This window comes from Nothobranchius furzeri, chromosome 12 (assembly GCF_043380555.1).
Source record: "Nothobranchius furzeri strain GRZ-AD chromosome 12, NfurGRZ-RIMD1, whole genome shotgun sequence".
Taxonomy (NCBI): domain Eukaryota; kingdom Metazoa; phylum Chordata; class Actinopteri; order Cyprinodontiformes; family Nothobranchiidae; genus Nothobranchius; species Nothobranchius furzeri.
In genome coordinates this window covers 36756666-36776990 of record NC_091752.1, presented here as the reverse complement: position 1 = coordinate 36776990, position 20325 = coordinate 36756666, and the positions used below count along the sequence as shown (strand labels likewise).

At 41.7% G+C, this 20325-nt stretch overlaps 1 protein-coding gene across 2 annotated transcripts in view; it reads left to right on the top strand.

Moving 5' to 3' along the window:
* Positions 1-20325, top strand: part of wdpcp (WD repeat containing planar cell polarity effector) — a 106611-nt gene that overhangs the window by 23396 nt on the left and 62890 nt on the right. For both annotated transcript variants that reach the window (XM_070542572.1, XM_070542573.1), the window contains exons 2-8: positions 3005-3094; positions 7494-7538; positions 10305-10355; positions 12021-12091; positions 13044-13103; positions 14700-14814; positions 19092-19228. In XM_070542572.1, the coding sequence (XP_070398673.1) occupies positions 3034-3094; positions 7494-7538; positions 10305-10355; positions 12021-12091; positions 13044-13103; positions 14700-14814; positions 19092-19228 (540 nt within the window). In that variant the 5' untranslated portion in view covers positions 3005-3033. The remainder of the gene's footprint in view (positions 1-3004; positions 3095-7493; positions 7539-10304; positions 10356-12020; positions 12092-13043; positions 13104-14699; positions 14815-19091; positions 19229-20325) is intronic.

The window sequence follows — 20325 nt, the reverse complement described above, 5'->3', positions numbered from 1 at the left end:
ATTAGCAACTCCACCACACAGCATAATTCCTTCAGGTTTGTGTTATTTGTTGAGATAAAATATCAACACTGTAGAGCAAACAGAGTCAGTGGTAGTTGTGTTGCTGTTAGCCTATTCGAGGAAAGATGTCCAGATATCAGTAAATAAGACTCCAAATCCTGCCGTTTTCTGCCACTTTGTCCTCCGGCTGACTTCTACGTCCTCAAACAGGCGCACCAGAGCTTTTTGTCCCCAGAGAACCATTTACAAGGCATTCTTTCACTAATGACCATTGTTAATGTATTAAATGTATGAGTAAAGTTGACTTTTAAGACACTTTCATTTTGGCTGTGCTTGGCCTAGTGGTAAGCTTATCAGTCCTGCTGTTAATCCAGACAGAAGACAGAGGTTGTTTAGACAACTGTCTACAGCAGGATACAAGATACTAATTATTTGTACCTTTACACAGAAACACACTTCATAATTTCGTTAAATGTCACTTGGTTGCAGTCACAAGTTGCTAATTTTGAAACATTAAGAATGTATCTCTGTCACACACCCAATCCATATTTCAAAAAGACACTTTCTGTTAGACACACCCACTGATATGTGTTCTCCCCGAGGGGACAGAGACAGAAGAGCAGAGAAAAAGATGCAAAGAGCTGACAAGGTTGCAATTCCTGGTCACTGTCTGAAAGTGAAGTCCTGTGTTTTCCCTTCTGTCCTTTGATGTTAAAGCAGTCCCCTTAGCAGTGTAACGACAGGATACAATAACCTCACCCCCCTGCCCACCCTCCACCCAGGCCTCTGTGCATTGTCTGCGTGCACACCAAGCCCCCACAATTCGGTTCTGAAAGTGAGGCCAATGTGGAAATGAAAAAAATTGCAGTTCCACCCTCATCCGCTGGGGGCTGGTGTCAGAAGTGAGCAAATCCTCTTTGACTCCCATGTTAAAAATACCAATTTCACAGCAGAAATAAACATGTTTACAGCCTGGTTCAAAACATGTTTCCGTTTTAATAGATATAGTTTATACTCATGACAACTCTGAGGGGGGTGAATTTTTTGTCACTTTTCTGTTTAAGTGTATTAAAAGCCTAAAATTCTGACTAATTAATGAGCATCAGACCCACATGACTGCAGAGCTAGCTCCGGGGAAAGGCCTCAGCCTGAGCCTCGGCCTCGCCTGAAAACTGTTGCGCCATTTTTAGTCTCTCAACTTAGACCATCAGTTATAGCGTTTGTGTATTCTTTTTTGGATATTTTTTGTGCAATTGTTGGACAAAATGACTTGCTGTGGCATTAATTGCACTAATAGAGCGTCCAAGGAGTCTCCACTTCATTTTTTTCAGTAAGTAAAATTATATTTATGTATTTTAGGTCACTGCTGCTCTTGCACTAGCTGTGCTTAGATTTTAACATGTACTGTTTAACCATGAAATTTAAATGTAATAGGGTAAAACCCAGTGCATTTAACATAGTGCTGCATTTTAGAAAATGGGTTGAAATTTAACATGTTGGTGGAGCTGGGTTCCGACTATGGTCCCCTCCCGGAAGCTCGGCGCTTGTCTGCTGTGCGGCTGCCGGCTTGTGGAGCTCTCGGGAGACCTCTGTGTTCCACCTGGTTTTACTCAGCAGTCAGCCCGGCGTATCTGTGACTCAGAAGCTCTGGTGTTGTGCACAGTTATCTCCGGTTGTAGCTAGGTTGCTACCTCTGTTAGCTTAGCTCCCACCTCTGCATTAGCTTTGCGTTAGCTTCAGGTTAGCTTGTAGCTACATTAGCTTCAGTTCGACCGGGTGTCGTCAGTTGATCCCAGCCTTACAGCCCCACCTTCAGCCCCACCTCTCTTCCCTTTTGTGGAATTGTCTGGGCTTGATGGAACCTGTGACACGGTCAAAATGGCGGTGGTGACCACCTCCCATTTTATCTCAAAAACTTATTATTGGGGTCTATGGAAACCCATTGTCCATATATATATGTCAGTGGTGCACACACAGGTAACTGACGGCAACCCCAGCCAAGAATCAGAATAAGGCAAGTCCTCCATAAAAAGGGGCCAGACAGGGATTTATATTCCATTTTTGGTTCTTTTTTACAACACAGGAAAGGTTTCTCTTTACCTTGCTGATGGTTTTGTTTGTGGCTGCAAACTTCCTTAGAGCTGACGCTGATGGTGGCGTCACTTCCTACTCTGTTTATCCGCGGGCAGCAAAGGACGTTGTCGCCCTCTACTGCCCGCCCTAACCTCTCCGATGATGCAGTCCCATGCATCCCTTAGAGACAAGGAGACGTGGATGTGGGACCATGAACAGAGACGATGGGGTTTACACATTGGGTCGCGTATAAATTGTAAGTCGCTTTGGATAAAAGTGTCTGCTAAATAAATCAACATAAATAAACATATACATAAACATGATTAATATTCCCTGTTTTGTCTGAGCTGAAGTCTGTGACTATCTCTCACCTGCGAAGTGTAATTGACAGTGCAAAGCATCCACACCCATGACTTCATCTCAGTGTCATCCAAATGCATCTGTATTCTTTGGCATTTTTCTCTTGCAGAGTAGCCATGAAACACCCGTGTAACATGTACAGTGCTGCAGAAGAGTTTGTTGCACTTGTTTGCCATGAAGCTCTGAGGCATATAACTACAAATACATCACTCCTGCTGACCAGCTACTACAACAGTTTCACAAATACTATCTAGCTCATTGTTTATAATGTGTACATTTGTGTTTGCTCAGTTTTAATATCACAATAGAGCCATTATTCTATAGAATGAGATATTATAGGAAATACACGAATGCAATAGGATAATTTGATTTTCAGGGATAATCACTAAAATGATTAGAAAAATAAAAAGATTTTATGAAGTCACACTAGACTGCTCTATTGGCTTGATTTCATCTATTGTCTTTTTGACCCTTGAGATACCTGTCTACTAGTTATCTCCAAGATATTCATCTATGGTGGTGTTGGGACCGCCCTGACACACTCTCCATCTTTCACTTGTCTCTTGTCCAGGGCTGCAGACTCAGGTTACGCTCCATCTGATGGCGTTCTGCCTGGCTGAGCTCCACTTGTGGTCCACCAAGAGCTCGCTCCAAGTTAAAGGTACCACTTATCACCATGTTCAATCTTCCTCCTATAAAGTATCTCCTTGTCTTCTTTTGTTTTCAGCTTTGTCTTGTTTTGATCGTCGCTGTCAACAACCACTTTGTTTTCACACCAGCCGTATCTACCTGAACAATCTGACTCTTGGACAGCATCTTTTCTCACCTTGTCTAGTTTACATTTTAATGTTCTTATTATCTGAATGTCACATTATTCTTGACAGTCTTGCCATGTGAGATGTATTTAAGTTTTATTTATGTCGATGGCCTGAACTCTGTTGACCTCTGAACTCTGTAAATGGATGGACTGACCCAACCGAGCCCAGTTGGGGCTCACCCAGATGTGAAAGTGTGACAGTCCCTATCCTGGGTCTTTAAGTCTCTTGCCAGTTGGACATGCCTGAAAAACTTCACTAGGGAGGTGTCCAAGAGGCATCCATCCAGATGCCCAAGCCATCTCAGGTGGCTCCTCTCAATGTGGAGGAGCAGCGTGTCTACTCTGAGCCTCTCACGGATGACCGAGCTTCTCACCCTATCTCTAAGGGAGAGCCCGGACACCCTGCCGAGATGTTTGACACTTGGTTGCAAACCTCTTCAGAGAAAGTTGGAGATCACGTTCTGATGAAGCCAACAGGACCACATCGTCTGCAAAAAGCAGAGACATGATCCTTAGATCACCAAAATGGATCCCTTCAACACCTTGGCTGCACCTAGAAATCCATAAAATACTGTATATGAACAGAATTGTTGACAAAGGGCAGCTTTAGTAGAGTCCAACTCTCAATGGGAACGAACCCGACTTAATGCCGTCAATGTGAACGAAGCTCTGGCACTGTTTCCACAGGGACCTAACAGCCCAGTCTGTCCACACCTTCAAACTGTCAGACTCTAACCTCCACCATGGTCAAGCTGTCTAAGGAAATCAGGGAAATGTTTTTCCATCTACACAAGACTGGGATGAGTCAATCTTCAGATGGCAAGCAGCTTGGTACGAATAGGTCAACTGTTGGAAGAATTATTAAGAATGGGATAAATACAAGATTACTGAATATCTCCCTCAACTTGGGGCTCCATGCAAGATCTCACCTTGTGGAGTAGAAGTGATCTTGAGAAAGTTAAGAAAACAGCCCAGAACTACACAAGGGACACTGGTCAATGACCTGAAGAGAGATGGGACCACTGTAACAAATCCTGCAGCACTTAACAGGTCCCCTTCCCACAAGTCCAGGATTTTGTCCAGGAATTTGCCAGATACCATCTGGATCATACAGAAGAGGATTGGGAGAATGTCATGAGGTCAAATGAGACAGAAATAGAACTAGGCAAAAACACCACTCGCTGTGATTAGAGAGGGAAGAATGTTGAGTTGCATCCCAAAAACACAATACCTTCTGTAAAACGTGGTGTTGGAAACATTATGCTTTGGGTCTGCTCTTCTGCAAATGGTACAAGATGACTGATACATGTGTAAGGATAAATGGGGCCATGTATCATGAAAAAATTTCCTTCCATCAGTGAGAGCATTGAAGATGAAATGTGGCTGGATCTTCCAGCATGACCACAATCCCAAACACACCACTAGGGAAGCAAAGGAGTGGCTACGTAAAAATCATTTCAAGGTTTTGGAGTGGAGTCAGTCTCTAGACCTCAAGTCAAAAGAAAATCTATGGAGGGAATTTAATATCTGTGTTACCCAGTGATAGCCCAAAAACATCACAGAAGATCTGTATGGAAGAATCGCTCAGAATAGCATCTAAAATGTGTGCAAATTTGGTGAAAACCTATAGGAAATGTTTGACCTCTATCATTGGTTACACAAGCATTTAGGAGATTTCTTTGTTGACTAAATATTTATTTTCTGCATCATTATACAAATGAATTCTTTAAAAAATGTATGTTGTATGTTGTCAAAAGTGTTTCTGTGTTACCAAATTCTTCTTACAGGAACATTTAAATCAATTTTATTCAGTTTCACAAGATTGTCAGTTTAATCATCGAGTTGGTATAAAGCAGAGGAAGTCTTCCAGATGAGAGAAACATGTTGCAGTGGAAAACTACCAACCATCAAACCAAGTTTAGTTTCACTTTGACTCTTTTTGTCAGTTTTTGTTGGAACCCTGATCACCACCTATCGGCTCCATCTCTCCTGTCAAACCCAAACTCTATTTTTCACCCATTTCTTGTTTTTTAGCCCCTTGCTTCCATTTTGTCTTGTCTTTCACCGTCTGTTGAGCTTTTGGCACAGATAGTGTCTCTCAAAGGCTTGCTGCCTGTGTGAATGTGTGTTTGTTTACTTCTAGGTGTGTGGTGTCATGTGTTCGGTGACATATCCTTGTGTGTTTGTTTTTTCCTGCTGTTTGTGTCGTCTGCTATCTCAGGAAAAAAATGTGGATGAATACATCTGAGGGGAAAGACCTGATTGTTGAAGTGTGAACAAAAATATAGGTTGAACAAAAAGAGAAAAAACACTGAAATGCATCCTCAGCTTTGCCGTTTTGCAAGTAGACATCATTATGGTAAAACTTAATGTAACCAACTGTTTTAATGTGCCAACCCCTCTGCTTGCGCTTCTGTAATGATTTTTATATACTGAGCCTGTTTTGCTGACATCTAACATAGCACCTTTCTGAAAAATTTGGACGATACTGATATCCAGTATTATGGTGAATGGCCTGTATTTGTATAGCACAGTCATCCACCCATTTACACACACGATCACAAGCTGGTGATGATGAGCTACATTTTAGCCACAGCTCCCCTGGGGCACACTGACAGAAGCAAGACTGCAGAACGCTGGTGCCACCGGTCCCTCTGACCATCATAACACTGCTGTTGTGGCCCATAATCGATATATACCGATTCTATTAGCAATGTCAGGTATTATTGACCTACATTCATCACCGTCTGATATTAGCATTAAAATGTAAAATACTCCTCTAATGACACAGCGTTTACATACCATGCACACATTATATAGTGGCAGAACACTAGGTGCCCAGCTCAGTTTATTGCAGTCATTGTGTCCTTGGGCAGAACACTTCACTGGCTTTGGCTGCTGGTGGTGGTCGGAGGGTCTGGTGGTGCCAGTTTACAGCAACCTCTCCTCTTTCAGTGCGTCCCATGGCAGCTGTGGCTATAATGTAACTCATAACCACCAGTGTGTGAATGGGTGAATGACTGGTGGTGTTGTAAAGCGCCTTCGGGCATTGTAGAACTCTAAAAGATGCTATATAAATACAGGCCATTTACCATTTACCATTTATGTGTGAATCCTTGAAATGAAAGTTTCAGGAAATAATCACTGGAGGAACATGTACAACTGATTAATATTTGGAGACAATCCAATTCAAGATGGCCGCCCCCTTCACTGCTGAGCTTAGCCAAATAAGACGTATACTTCTGACATTTTTGAGCTAAAATCTGATGTGGTAGTAGCTGAGAATAGTCCGCATCAAATTGTCAGTGTCCAGTGAATATTGGTATTTTATAGTTTTGACCAAAATGACTATAATCTCATGAATTTCTCCACATGAGGTGATTTTTAAAACTCTTAAACTTTTTATGTTTTTTAGCATTATCAGACAAAAGTAACTCATGTGGCAATAAATACATGCGTATCACTATTTAGTGCATGTGTGTGTGTGTGTGTGCGTGCGCGTTTGTGCTCGTGTGTGCATGCATGCGTGTGTACATGCATACGTGTGTATGTGTATGTGCATACTGTATGTGCGTGCATGTGCATCTGTGCGTGCTTGCATGTGTGTGCGCATGCATATGCATTTGTGAGTGTGTGTACACATGTATATGTGCGTGTGTGCGCGTGTCCATATGTATGTGTGTGTGCTTGCGTGTGTGTGTGTGTTCTTCTGTTGTATTTGTATGACCTGGCCTCAGGAGCTGCAGCAGCAGCGGTGGAGCGATAAAGAAACGATGTGTTGAGCGAATCTAAGGCTGCCTGCTTATGGTTTTGGGCCTGCAGGAATATAACCCATAAAAAAACACCTCGGCTCAGCAGTTTGTCTGCGTATGCATCCATATCTGTGAGTGTGTGTATTTCTGCTTGTTGTATGCTCTGCATATGTCAGTTATATGTTTCTGTAGCTGTCTGCAGAATCTCTACTTTGAAATGTTGCATGTTTACAAATCAGAGTTTGTCCCTCAGGTGGGATGGGTGAAGGCGCACTCCTGTCTTTATTAACACCCCTCAGCAGGCCCCTCCATTCTGGCCTGGACTCCCCTCCCCCCCAATACAGGGTCTTATCTAAACTGTGGTGCTGGCAGACGGGACAAGCCACTGGCTGATAGCGATTGTTTATCCCACGGTGCAAAATTGCTGATCTGTCTTCTGCTTTTCCCTGACAGCGAGATGTTCATCTCACTTTCTCCCTCTTTCCCCGCAGATACAGATATTGGCACCTATCAGTACTACGATAAAGGAGAGCCAGGTAAATAGTGTTTATATTGGCTGTCTGTGTTTAAGATAAGTTGAATTTTTCTTGTTTTTGGAATGTTTGTGACTTCCTTCTATATAAAGAAGGGCTTTTTGCTGCCTGCTGACACACAGATTATTGGTCCAGCATGATTCGATGTCTTCCAGCCGCTAACCACACATACACTTGCACACACAAAGGCTATTAGTATGAAGGATTTACACCCTAAAACCTTATATACACATGCACATACCACACACACACAGATTATAAGGTCTCTTCGGTTCTATCTCTTATGCTCTCTGTGTTCCTGTTGACCTCGGGGTCCTGCCACACAGCGATAGGAAAACTAAACTGTTGACTTTCTCCTAGATCACATAGCAAGAAGCCCCATGCAGTCCGGCCTCATTTTGCCCGAGGCCAGGAGGCTTCCCGAACAATCAGGATGTGCCCAGATCGTTCCCCCTGCTGCTCCAGCAGCAATAAAACAGACAGGCTCGTTTCCATTGCCTTTCTCTGCACCTTTAGCTTTATTTTCTTTTTAAAAATTTATGTTGTAAGTTTCAGAAATTCTGCAGGTTGTCGCTCTGTCTGTGCGCCACGCCTCAAAAGCATGGATCTCTTGACTTGATTGGAAATATTCTCATGACATCAAAACTTTTAAGGATATGAAAGTATTTACTAAAAGTGAAAACTACTCCTTTCTTATATATTTTGCTGTGGAGGCAAATTATTTAGACAGATCAGTGTGTTTTAATTTAAAACAACAGTAAACATGATACTGTTAAGTTCATTGGTTCCTTCTGGGAATTTATTTTGGATTCAAATTCTGTCACACATTCACTAAAGATCTAAATATTTACAACTAAAACAGACAAAAATACACCTGTAATCAGAGACAGACACCAGTCAGCCAGACCTGCTCAACATTTAAGGGAAATCTGACAACAGAAAAGCCAGAATTATATTCTTAGAAATGTTTCATTGTTGTAGAATCCTAATCTGGGACTATAACTATTAATATTTAACATTAAATGTGTCTGATGTATGCTGATGTTACTACAGCAGCTATGAAGGACCTTAATAAACACCCTAACGTAGTTTTTATTTTCTTTACTTTCACAATTTAAATTTATAGACAAATCAAAAATAAAGATAATCTTGTAATCTAGTAATGGCGATACCTTTATGCATTTCCCCCCTAAGATTTTACCGTTTATTTATTTATTTTCTTGCCAAATGAGTGTTTTAAGAAACATTGATAAAACATATTTATTAATTTATTCTGTGACAACAGCTGCACTTCAGCACATCTTGTAAAAGCCTGAAATGTTCCAGGTTAATCGTGTAAGCGTCAAATATTCAGCTTCAGTTTGTTGTGTAAATGTTTGACTCAGATTTCCTGATTCACACATAAAAACAAACACATCGTTTCATCTGGTATTTGCAGCAATTAGATTAATTATTTAACTTCCATTATTTGTTTCCATGTTTTTTGTGTGAATTTATTCAAGGAATAAAAGTATTTATTTTTCAGCCTCACCTGCTGTTATTATTCTCCCTCCCAGCATGGATGTCTGATGTTGTACATTCATTCCACTCTTTTATGTATTGCCTTCTTTTTGTTTTATTCCACGCGTGTTTATTTTTTTTCCTATAGTTTTGTGGCACAGTAAGTCTCCTCTTTTCCTGTCATCACAAGGTTCTCTCATTTCTCTCATCTGAGGAGCTGCCTTCTCTTTCTTTCCAATCTTCAGTGGGGAGACGATGCTCTTGCTCCCAAATCCTTTCATTTGGAGGATTACTAAAGTGTGGCTTGATATCAGAGCGCAGAGAGGAGGAGGGGAGTAAGAGGCAGAGCAGGGGAGCAAAATCCAAAAGTATCATAACACTCTCAGACCGCGGTGTAACAACAACTCAGGTCATGATTTCATTTGATAGCCTTTAGAAAACTTAGAATTAGATTGAATTTTTTGTTGTTGTTGTGATTTTTGGTCAAAGAAAAGTAAATCAAATGTGTGTGTGTGTGTGTTCAGCTAAGCAGTAAAAAACAGCCTTTTTGACCCTTTGTTTTCAGATTTTGGGTTATTTACATTAAATTTAAGGTTTGAATGGTGCTGGAAATCCTTTGGTCCTTGGATTTTGGATTTAGAATAGTCAGAAACAAAGAGAGTGCTGCTTTGGGAATGCAATCCCAAGTTACAAATGTATATTTCAGATCATTAGAAGAAGTTGTAGTTGTTTTCTGACATGGAACAATAGATTATATTGTGCTGTATTCAGTTTTCGTGAACATTTTATTTATTCTTTGTTTTGGGATTCCAACACTTGAAAATCAACCTTAAAATCCGTTAAAGGGTTTAGTGTTGTTTCCACTCCCGTCCACTAGAGGGGGACCTAGGCTCAGTGAACTGGCTGTCAGGGTCTCCAGCTGCCAGTGTGCCCCCCCCCCCCCCCCACCCTTCATCCAGCCCCAGAGCAGGTGCCCATGTCTGGGCCTGTCTGGCCCTTCACCCCCTTATCTGATTAATACTACTAATCCTGGAGGTGTTCCTGCCCGCCACAGAGGCCGGCCACCAGACCGGCCACTTCCATGCTCGGGGTGGCCAGGCCACGAGGCACGGTTACGGGTTACTCTTTGCCAACACTGTGCCCCCTCAGAGATGAAGCGGCGTTTGAGCTGCGGCTTCTGTTCTTATTTATCTTCATCATAAAAAGAAAAGCCACTCATTTATCCGGTGTTGTTTTCATGTCTGAATCCATCCTGTATTTCCCTTCCAGCTCATTCCCTGGAGCATCACTACTACAGTGACAAACTCCACTTCTGTCAGGGTAAGCTTAAACAGAAGGTCACATTTTATTACACCTGTGTGTGTGTGTGTGTGTGTGTGTGTGTGTGTGTGTGTGTGTGTGTGTGTGTGTGTGTGTGTGTGTGTGTGTGTGTGTGTGTGTGTGTGTGTGTGTGTGTGTGTGTGAATCTTAAACATCTCACCAGAGGATGGCCATCTTCCAGAAATCACAGTTTTACTCACTCGACCGTCCTCCTCCGCCTCCCTCTCTGTAGTGGAATACAAACATCCTTATCAGAAGACAAAAACTCATCCCCCCCTGCCCTCCCCTCCCTCTTCTCCCTCCTCACCCCCACACCCCCATTTGCATGCATCTGTTTACCTCCTCCTCCCTCTTACTCTTAATAAAGAAGTCTTCTCCTTAATGTTTCTGTAAAGATGAAACGAGAGACTGTAAAATAAACAGATAAGGGTTTGGTTGCACCACTTTAAAAGCAGCAGCGCTTCCCTTTCCTCTATTTCCACCCCCTTCTTGTTTATGCGAGGGCAGAAGCAGATGCACAAATTCAATTAACTGTTTTTTTCTATTTGCTTCCTTCCCTCAGTTTAACCACTAGAGATGGATGAGGGGGGGAACGGAGGGCTGGGAAATTAAAATGAATGGGCCTCGGTGTTGGTACGTGCGGAGATATGTGCTGCAAACTGTGAGGTTGCATTTGGGAGATAACTCAAAAGCGCCACAAGTCCTCCCGATTAAATGTTTGCCTCTCCTCAAGGATCAGTTTGTGTGTTTTGAAGTGGCATTTTGCTTCAGTCAAATATTTAGTTTATAAATAACGTACCCAGGTGTCAAAGCTACAGGTAGCAAGCAGCGTTTCAGTCGTAAATTCAGTGGGAGGGCGTGATTTGGAGCCATGTTGTTTTTCTTTGCCTACTCTTTTAGATCCATCCAAAATGTTTTTTCTTAAAGCTGATATTTAGCTAAAGGCATGCTGCAGCACCGAAAAGTTAAAATACGAGTTGTGTTTCTTCTGCAGTTGGAAACAGGAAAAAACTGATCTCACCTGCATGAGAGTATTGCATTTAAGTTGAAATTAAAACTTAGCAGTATGTAAGAATATAGTGAGAATTTTACAGTGAGAAAATCTCAAAACGTATTTCATATCCAGCTGGCCATGAGGACTGTCAGCTTTTCTCCTTTCAAAACAAGAAAGGAGGGTCGTAACTCCTGTTTACCATCAGTGAGTGTGGGGGTGCCGAGTCTCCTGTGAGCTAATACTGCAGCACTGACAACTGTAGTTTGACGACGGCCAGCAAAAAGCTCCAGAGTTGTTTAACGTGGTTGCAGTAACCACATTTTATCAGAGGGTGTAATTTTTGCATCATTTCTACATAATGCACCTTTAGCACCTGCCTTATCAGCCTGCGTCTTTTATTAATTAACCTGTGATTGCTATATCCATTCGTCCAGGGCCACACACACACCTGTATGCTCTCCATGTTTTCCTGCTTCAAGACATGTGAATTAAATGATGACTAACAGGCAGAGGAGGGCATTTACCTGTCTGAGTCAGGTGTGTTAGAGCTGGACCTAAAATGTCCCTTGGTGACCAAATCATTTACACTTTGCGCCTTTTTGAATTATCTTATGTTTGTGTTAAAATGTGAAGCCACACGAGCTCCTGAATCCTGGTGCTTTCCTCCGTAGCTCGAGGCTATCCATGGACCCCCAGGAACCATCGACCAGAAAAGCTATGCGATTCGCTGAAGGAGTTGGAGGTAACTTCCCTCACACGCACGCACGCACGCACGCACGCATGCACACACACACACACACAGACACACACACACACACACACACACACTTCATCATCCCTGTCTAGCTTCTTCCTCCCTCTGGGGATTTTTGGAGTTTTCCCTTTCCGAAACGGCCGATTGATTAACAAATAGGGGCATTCTCTGTCTGCCTTCACTCTCCCTGTCGTTCTCGTTTGTTCTCCCCCCTCCTCTCTCATCACCTCTCTTTCGGCTGAACTCTGTCATCGAAGGGGATATTTGAGGGGATCAGGGGGCTGCTGGCTTCCCTCCCTCCCTCTCTTCCACCTCCTTCCTTCACTCTTTTCCCATTCACGCATTGCTGCTGTCCCTGTACCTGCAGGAGCAGTACAGACAGACCTAGCTTTGTTTGCTGAAACCTGTCTGTGGCTGTTCCACACACACACACACTCCTCACCCACCCACCTCCCTCCTCACACCCGTAACCATTGTCTGAAACTAGAAACACCCCCTGCTCTCCTCCACACCCTACCTCCATCTCCTTTTTCTCCATCTCCTCCCATCCAATCACCCCAGCTGGGGTTGGAATGTGGCAGGAATGACTGACCTTACACTCACACACACACACACACACACACACACACACACACACACACACACACACACACACACACACACACACACACACACACACACACACACACACACACACACACACACACACACACACGTTACTTGCATCCTTCTCCAGGTTGCTTCCTCCTCTGTGAGCAGGAGTGACCACCTGTGGACACAAACGTCTGATTTAGTTTTGTTTTCATTTCAGACTTTCTAAAGCAACCAGACACATTTTATTTTTTTTAATGTCTTCCATAAGAGACGTTTGAAATTCTGTTGTCTCTTCTCGTTCACCTTCGTCTCTTTGTCTTTCACTTTGTCCACCGTGCTCATTCAGGAGCTGCTGCAGACCAACTCCTGCATTCACACCAGATGGAGAAACAAGTACTGTTGCCAGGTACACACACCTCCCAGCCTCACACCCACGGTGTGCAAGCACACTCACACACACACCTGTTAGTACTGGTTCCTCAGCAGCCACAGATAACACATTAACTGCACTCTTGAACTATTTAAAGATGAAACAGAACAGTTAGATCTTTTTTTTGTTTCATTTCTATTTTGCTGTCCTTTATAGAAAAATGCACTTTAATGTTTTTTCAGCAAATTCACTCAAAGATTGTGATGAATCTTTTTCCAATCAGAATTTGTTGTGAGCCATGAACAAAGTTTCTTTGCTCTTTAAAGCAACACAGGCAAATTTGGAAAACAAATTAGCTTAAAACATTTTTAATGCCTCTTAACGTTTTAACATAGTATAGCTTTAAATATATTGTGGAGGAAAAAAATTAATTAAGTGGTTCTCTCACATTTGTCTAAAAACCTCCGTCAACAACATGTGTATGTCTCACCGAACCGCAGCACTTCACTGGGTCCACATTCCTCACTCTTGTTTTTAGCAACAGAACACCACTGGTGTGAGAGGTTCTCCGCTAGATATTACCAGAGAGGGAGAAACAGCCGGCTGCTACCGCCTCAATTTTATAGGACAAACTACCAGAGTCCCAAAAAGAAAAACACCATTTGAAATCACAGACAACAAAAGATGTTTGTACCTAGAAAACGGTGACTGGTGTTTAGAGCTCTCTCGTTTCTCCTGGCAATGAAGCATCTCAGGGAAGATATCGGGGATGGGGAGGGCGAGTGTTCTGTGACCTTGTTTGCATTCAAAACCTAGCTTGTTTGCAGATTTGTTACAACAGCTTTAAAACTGAGAATAATATAACATGTTTTTAGAGTTTGTCAGAAAAAGGCCAATTTTAGAGTTTTGGATTCCGTTTTCTAAAATAACTTGCTCAAACCAGCAGAGGAACGTTCTTTTTAATATTTTTAATGACATTCATGGTTGTATTTCATCTTTATAGATTATAATACATTTTTGTATGTTTAAAATGGCCTGAAAATGTACTTGTCAACTGCTTAAAGTGACAGTGTGTATTTCACTTGGCGATGGGGGGGCAGTAGATACCTAAATTGTTGCAAGCTAACTGTATTTTTGTGTTGGAATAAGTCCTTGCAACAGATGCCTATTAGGGTAAAAAAAGCTCTGTGGGATGCAAACTTCAGCAAAATAACAAGCACATCAGACCTTTCATCACTGGCAACTAATAAGGAGGTAAATGTGTAAAACAACATTCATGAATGGTGAAAGTGTTGTAACTGTTTGTTACAAATCAGTAAATGCATTTTGTCCTCAAGGGCTCCCGTAGAAGGAAACATGGCATCTAATATGGTGTCGCCCAGAGACATAGACCCACGCCCATGTATTTTAGACCAGATTTTTATAGTTATATGTTGAGCAGCCACCAATATATCTTTCAACAACTGAGCATCATTTAAGTTGTTTTCAACAACATTTTGATGGATAGTTCCAGAGACAAACAATAAAAACTACACATTGCCCCTTTAAATTAAACCATTCTTTTCTCTGCAGGTAGTTTGAAATGATGAATAATTTCACGTTTTTATGTTTCCGTGTTTGTGGAACATGCAGCTGCTGCTGAGCAATGGAGTTCTGGTGACTCTGGCTCTAAACGGGCCTCACCTCAAGCAAGTCTGCATAGATCACACCTTAGTGGGTCGACTGCCTGGAAACACTGTGACTGATGGTGAGTTAGAGTTTTATTTGGTATTAATTCAATAATGATTGATGCAAAGATCTTTGCAGTTCTTTGATAAAGTAAGTCAAAACCAGTTTTATTCATTGAGAAGGTTGGCTGTTGTTTCTAATATTGAACATTTCTATCTGCACGGCCATTTTTTTATTTACCTGCAAACAATTTAAACAGACAAAAGAACATGCTGTAAGCTTTTGTGAACTTTGGTTTAATTAGACTGTTTTTGATGTGAATCCCTGAATTTCAGATGTCCTGCAACCACCAGCTCAAAATGGCTTTAAGTTTCCATCAGAATCTGAGGGCTAGGTTTAGGAGAAAATTAATCATAGAGTCGTTCTTCAGTCCAACAACACAGTTTTGGTTTATTTGCATCTTTAAAACATTTATTATCTGACTTACATCCTATGTTTCAATGCTAATCTGAAATTTTTAATGAAAGCAAACACAAAGTATGAATCGCAATAATTAAATATGCATGTTTTGTCTTTCAATTAACCAAATGTTACATTTTCATTATAAATGTGGAGAGTTGGACTTAAGTGTGCAATATTTAAAACTATGAAAAAGTATTTTAAAACACTGTTTTCTCTTCTGTTATAGTATGGATTATTTTTGCAGTTCCATTTCTAACACACACACACACACACACACACACACACACACACACACACACGCCTCACCACTTTGTCACTCAAACACTCATCCACACAGGCGGTGACTCTCACACATAACAGGTGCCACAGGTGAGCCAGGCGACTCTGCTAGCTAATTGCGGGCAAATCCTTTTGTGCTGTGTGTGTCCAGGGGCCTTCCCTTAAGAGCATCCATCAGTGTTTTTCTTCCATCGTGCGTTCCTCCAGGGAGCGCCGCCCTCTCCCCCCTCATGTAGTGCTCCCTCGCTCTGCAGACCTGGCAGGAGAGAACAAGAGGCTGTGGACACCGGCCCAAATCTGCTAATTATTTCTTTCTTTCTGTATCAATTATTTGTTCATAACACCGCCCTCCCCACTTCCGTCCAGGGTCTCGAGACACTTGATAAAGCCCCTATACTGCGCACAAACACACACACACATGCACGCGCGTGCGAAAGGACACACACATGCACATAATTACACTCTTTTCCTTTTACATAGACCAACAAACACTACATCCACCTACATTTACACAATTAATAAAGAGACATGAACACACACACACACACACACACACCCACAGGTACTCACTCACCTCCCGCTGCGCTTCATTCAAAGCCTCAGAGGGCACTAATTATTAGAGTAATGGTTGTGAGAGGGTGGGTTTCGGGTGGTGTGTGTGTGTGTGTGTGTGTGTGTGTGTGTGTGTGTGTGTGTTTAGGGGGGTTGTAGCCGGATTGAGGTTCTCACATCTGCTACTTGTTAAATTAGGCTGAGACAATTAAAGCAGAGAGCCTGACCAGACCACACCATCCAACACATTTCAGATTACTGATACACTTTATACCGTAAGTTGAGTTGTGACATCTACGTGTGTGTGAATGTGTGTAGAAACATATTTAGGGTTCGGGGTTATATTATAATAGATTATTTTGTAATACCAACCGATTAGTGTCTAAAATCAGAGAATACCAGCATAGGTTTGGCCTAGATGTGGCAGGTAAACAAGCATATTTTTGTTCTCATCTCTTCCTGAAACATGCTTTAGTCAGCTTTAAACAAAGCTGCTAAACCTACAAAATAGGTTTCATGAGTAAAAAGTAAAATATTAATACTCTTCAGTTTTATTATCGTCACTTTGTTTGTCTTTTAAAATTATAATTAGCTTCCTTTATAATAAACCCGTATTGCCTAAATGGAGAAATGTCATTGCCTTTTTTCTTGATTTTTACATTAAAGGTTAAAATATGATGATTTTTGCATTTTTATGTTTTTAAATACAAAATTCAAAAGAAAATCTAAAAATAAATAACTACATTTAGAAACCTAGCTTTCATTTCATACCAGGGTTTAGGCTAAACTCCTGTTGGGAAATAATGGACTTATAACAGTTTGGGTCATAGTTTGAAAGTATATTTATGTTTGATCTGCAATTTCACAAGATCTTATGGGGATGACTATCACATCAAACTGTAACTCGATGTCAAACCCACTTGAATTTCAGCCATTTTTGTGTTTGCTCAGGTTTATTGGCTCTGATCAACATCTTGAATTGAGTTGGCTCCTAAAAGCTAATGATTTCAGTATTGAAATCTGTATAGTGTTTAGCTGTATATCCTTTATATACAAGTATTAGATATCAATAAATCCCACCTTAAACTCATTGTACGCTATGACACGTCAGGGTGTGACAACTTTCTAAAGGAGAAAAAGGTGTTTGAATACGGAAGAAAATCCCTTTTCTGATTTGCATGGATTCAACTAAACATCAGGCTTGGCTCGGTGTATTTGGTTTGGAACAAGAAGATCTGTTTTTGTTTAGAGAAACAGGCTCAACGCTCCTCTTTTAAACTTTGCAACCCGGCTGCCAGTTAACCCAGCATTGGAACCCTGAGCTCTGATTGCATCACACGAGAAGCAGATTACAAATATTTTACACCCTCTAAGTATTACCGGTTTCCATTGGCTGATGGCTGGGCCAAGCTGAGCATATGCTCCACGATAAAGCGTCCTTAAGTGATTTTTCATAGCGGGTTTCATTTACCCATGTTTAAATGTGCTTTGCGTAAGCCCATTGGCCTCTTATGTCAACATGCTGCAGAGGAGATGGCATTAAATGGATTTAAGGAACTCTGTGTGTGTGTGTGTGTGTGTGTGTGTGTGTGTGTGTGTGTGTGTGTTTGTGTGTGTCTGCTTTAACATGCTGAAGATTTCCTTTTTGCGTGTGTGTGTGTGTGTGTGTGAGTAAATGTGCATGCATCAAATGTGGCTGCATGTATGAATGCATATAAGGAGGAGGCACATTACATGTTTAGACCGTGACTGCAGTGTGTGTGTGTTTGTGTGCGCGCGTGCATGTGTGTGTTGGGTTTGGTTCGGGCTGGGTCATGCAGGTCTGGCCCCCTAATACCAAATCAGCCACCTGGTCCCAGATTGGGCCACAGCCTGGATTCAGATCCCTTCCTTCATTTGGAAGAGAATGGGATTAATCTTAATCCCGTTTATAGACACCCATAGAGATCAATACTAAACTGCATTTAACTTGATTCGTCTGTAATCTATCACAAAGACGCTTACTACTGCATTAAATGTTGTTTCAGAAAGCTAAGGCTACATTAATGGCTGTGTGTTTATTTTTTTAATGGTTTAAGCTTTCAACCAGTTGAGGTTACAAAAGCTCTACTGTATAATCCCACTCTGACGGACTGACTCAGTTGACCTAATTTAAGATGGTTGTGTTTTCAAGCTGTGTTGCTCTTCCTCTTGAACATTTGCATATTAATTCAGAATTTCCACACAACAGGATGATAGAAAGCATAATCGTACCGATACCCTCCTGTTTATAAATACTCACACACGCTACGCTTAATTGCCGGTTAGATTTTTTCTTTACCCCCCCTAAACCTGGAGGTGCAGCCTCACTCTTTCAACTGAAAGCAGGATTTCTGACAGACACGTGTAACAACCCCCCTTCTTTTCCATTTAATTGGTTTCATAAACAGATTATTTTAAAGGAGAGGGGGGCTTAATTGCTAATCAGCATTTCCACACAGCTCCAGAAGGAGTTGAACAGGATCAAGTGTGTTTTTCCTTCTTTTCAAAATGGAAAAGCACCAAGCAGACATCCGCACTACGTGAAGCAAAAGCATCCAACAAAGACAGTGTTGGAGAGTGTTTTAAGGTTATGATGTTTCAAATCAATAAATTATGTTGAAAGTTGAATTTTGAATGTTTTGGATATCCTGCTGACAAAGATCATGGTTTAGGTCTGTGGTTATTTCTGCTAACACTGCAGAAACCTCAAAAAGTTCTTAAACCACCTAAGCTAGTATTACAAGGGAGTTAATTATACTTTTATGGAGTCTTTTATTGCAGTGTTTTTGGAACCAATAAAATAAAGTCAGAAATGTTAGTGAGAAATACTTCATAATCTAAAAATGTACGAGAAACCTTTCATTTTCTTTATTTGTTTAATAATAAGGACTTTTATCATCTAGCCAGTCTTCAACAGCGGGAGTATTCATACGCAGCAATTGTTTTGGTTTAAAGCTTCAGCAAGGGTCACATCATCAGCAAAGAGCAGGTGTGTCCTTTTTGTTTTGCTTCCTGACATTAATGTGGTGATGTCATTCCCAGCGGTTCTGAGCAATGGTCTGATTCTGCTGTCCTTCCTGGAGCGAGGCCAAGTTGCTGCAGTGTACCTGAACAAAAGGAACCAGGATTCTCTGAAGACGGGCAGGCGGACAGACAAGCTGTCTCCCTCTGAAATCAAGGTACAGGAGTGCGAGCGTTAATAATCTGTGAATGTGTTGGTTTTACCTGATTTTTGTGAGAAGATACAAGACAGAGTTCATGTTCTACCTTTGAGATTCCTTCAAACTGTACCATAGATGGACAGCAAAGGTGACATCTATCTAAACCACATGTGCAGTGAGACTTTCTGCTGTGTGCTTCACAGGTTTAAAGGTGCAGTACGAGATGCTGTTCTTACCGTTCACCCAAACTAGTGTTTGAAAATACGCAATTCAGAGGTCCAACCCCGTTACCCCCCCCCCCCCACACACACACACACACACACAAAAGCCACGCCTCCACATCACAGGAGGAGGTAATGCTTGTTCTAAAGGTTTCGGTTTTACGTTCAACCCGTTGTCAGCACCTTTTCTGCAATAATTCCTCACACAATGCAACAATATTCTGGCTAATACAGGGTGTTGTTTCTTTGTGAAAATCAAGGCACTTTTTAGCTTTCTTAGTTTATTCTGGGTTTTAAAATCACAGCAGCCCACTGCCACAATTTGGGAAAACTCCACAAACAACCCGACCCGAACATCCTCTAATCTCTCTCTCCTCTCAAGTGTGCCAGCTCCCCAAGCAATAGACATGTGGGTTGCTAAGGCAACTGATCAACGGCACTACCAGCTGACGGAGGACAGGCTGCGTTCACAGACAACAGGTCTGTAAACAGTTCTCAACAAGAACAGAATCAGAATCTTAACAGAACATGTAAAAAAAACTTGCAAACAGACCAGAACCCTCATTTTAAAGCTTGCTTATTCACAAAACGGGGTCTGAAAAGTGCGTACGTGACTTTCCACGCAAACTTTGTGATTTATAAAGTAAAACTTGACAGAAAGTGTGCACAACTTTAATCAAATTGGACCTGGAGTAAGCACATTTTGGAGATGGCAAACCTGGCAGTGCAGCTGGTGAGATGGTGAAATGTTTAGTTTAGGACACATTTTCAGCTAGACACACACACACACAATCAACCAACAATTCATGTTGGCTTTTATCACTCCACGTGGCTCCTCAGCCCACTTCTACTGTAGCGCTGTGCCACAGAAAGTCAATAAAAGTCTTTTTCAGT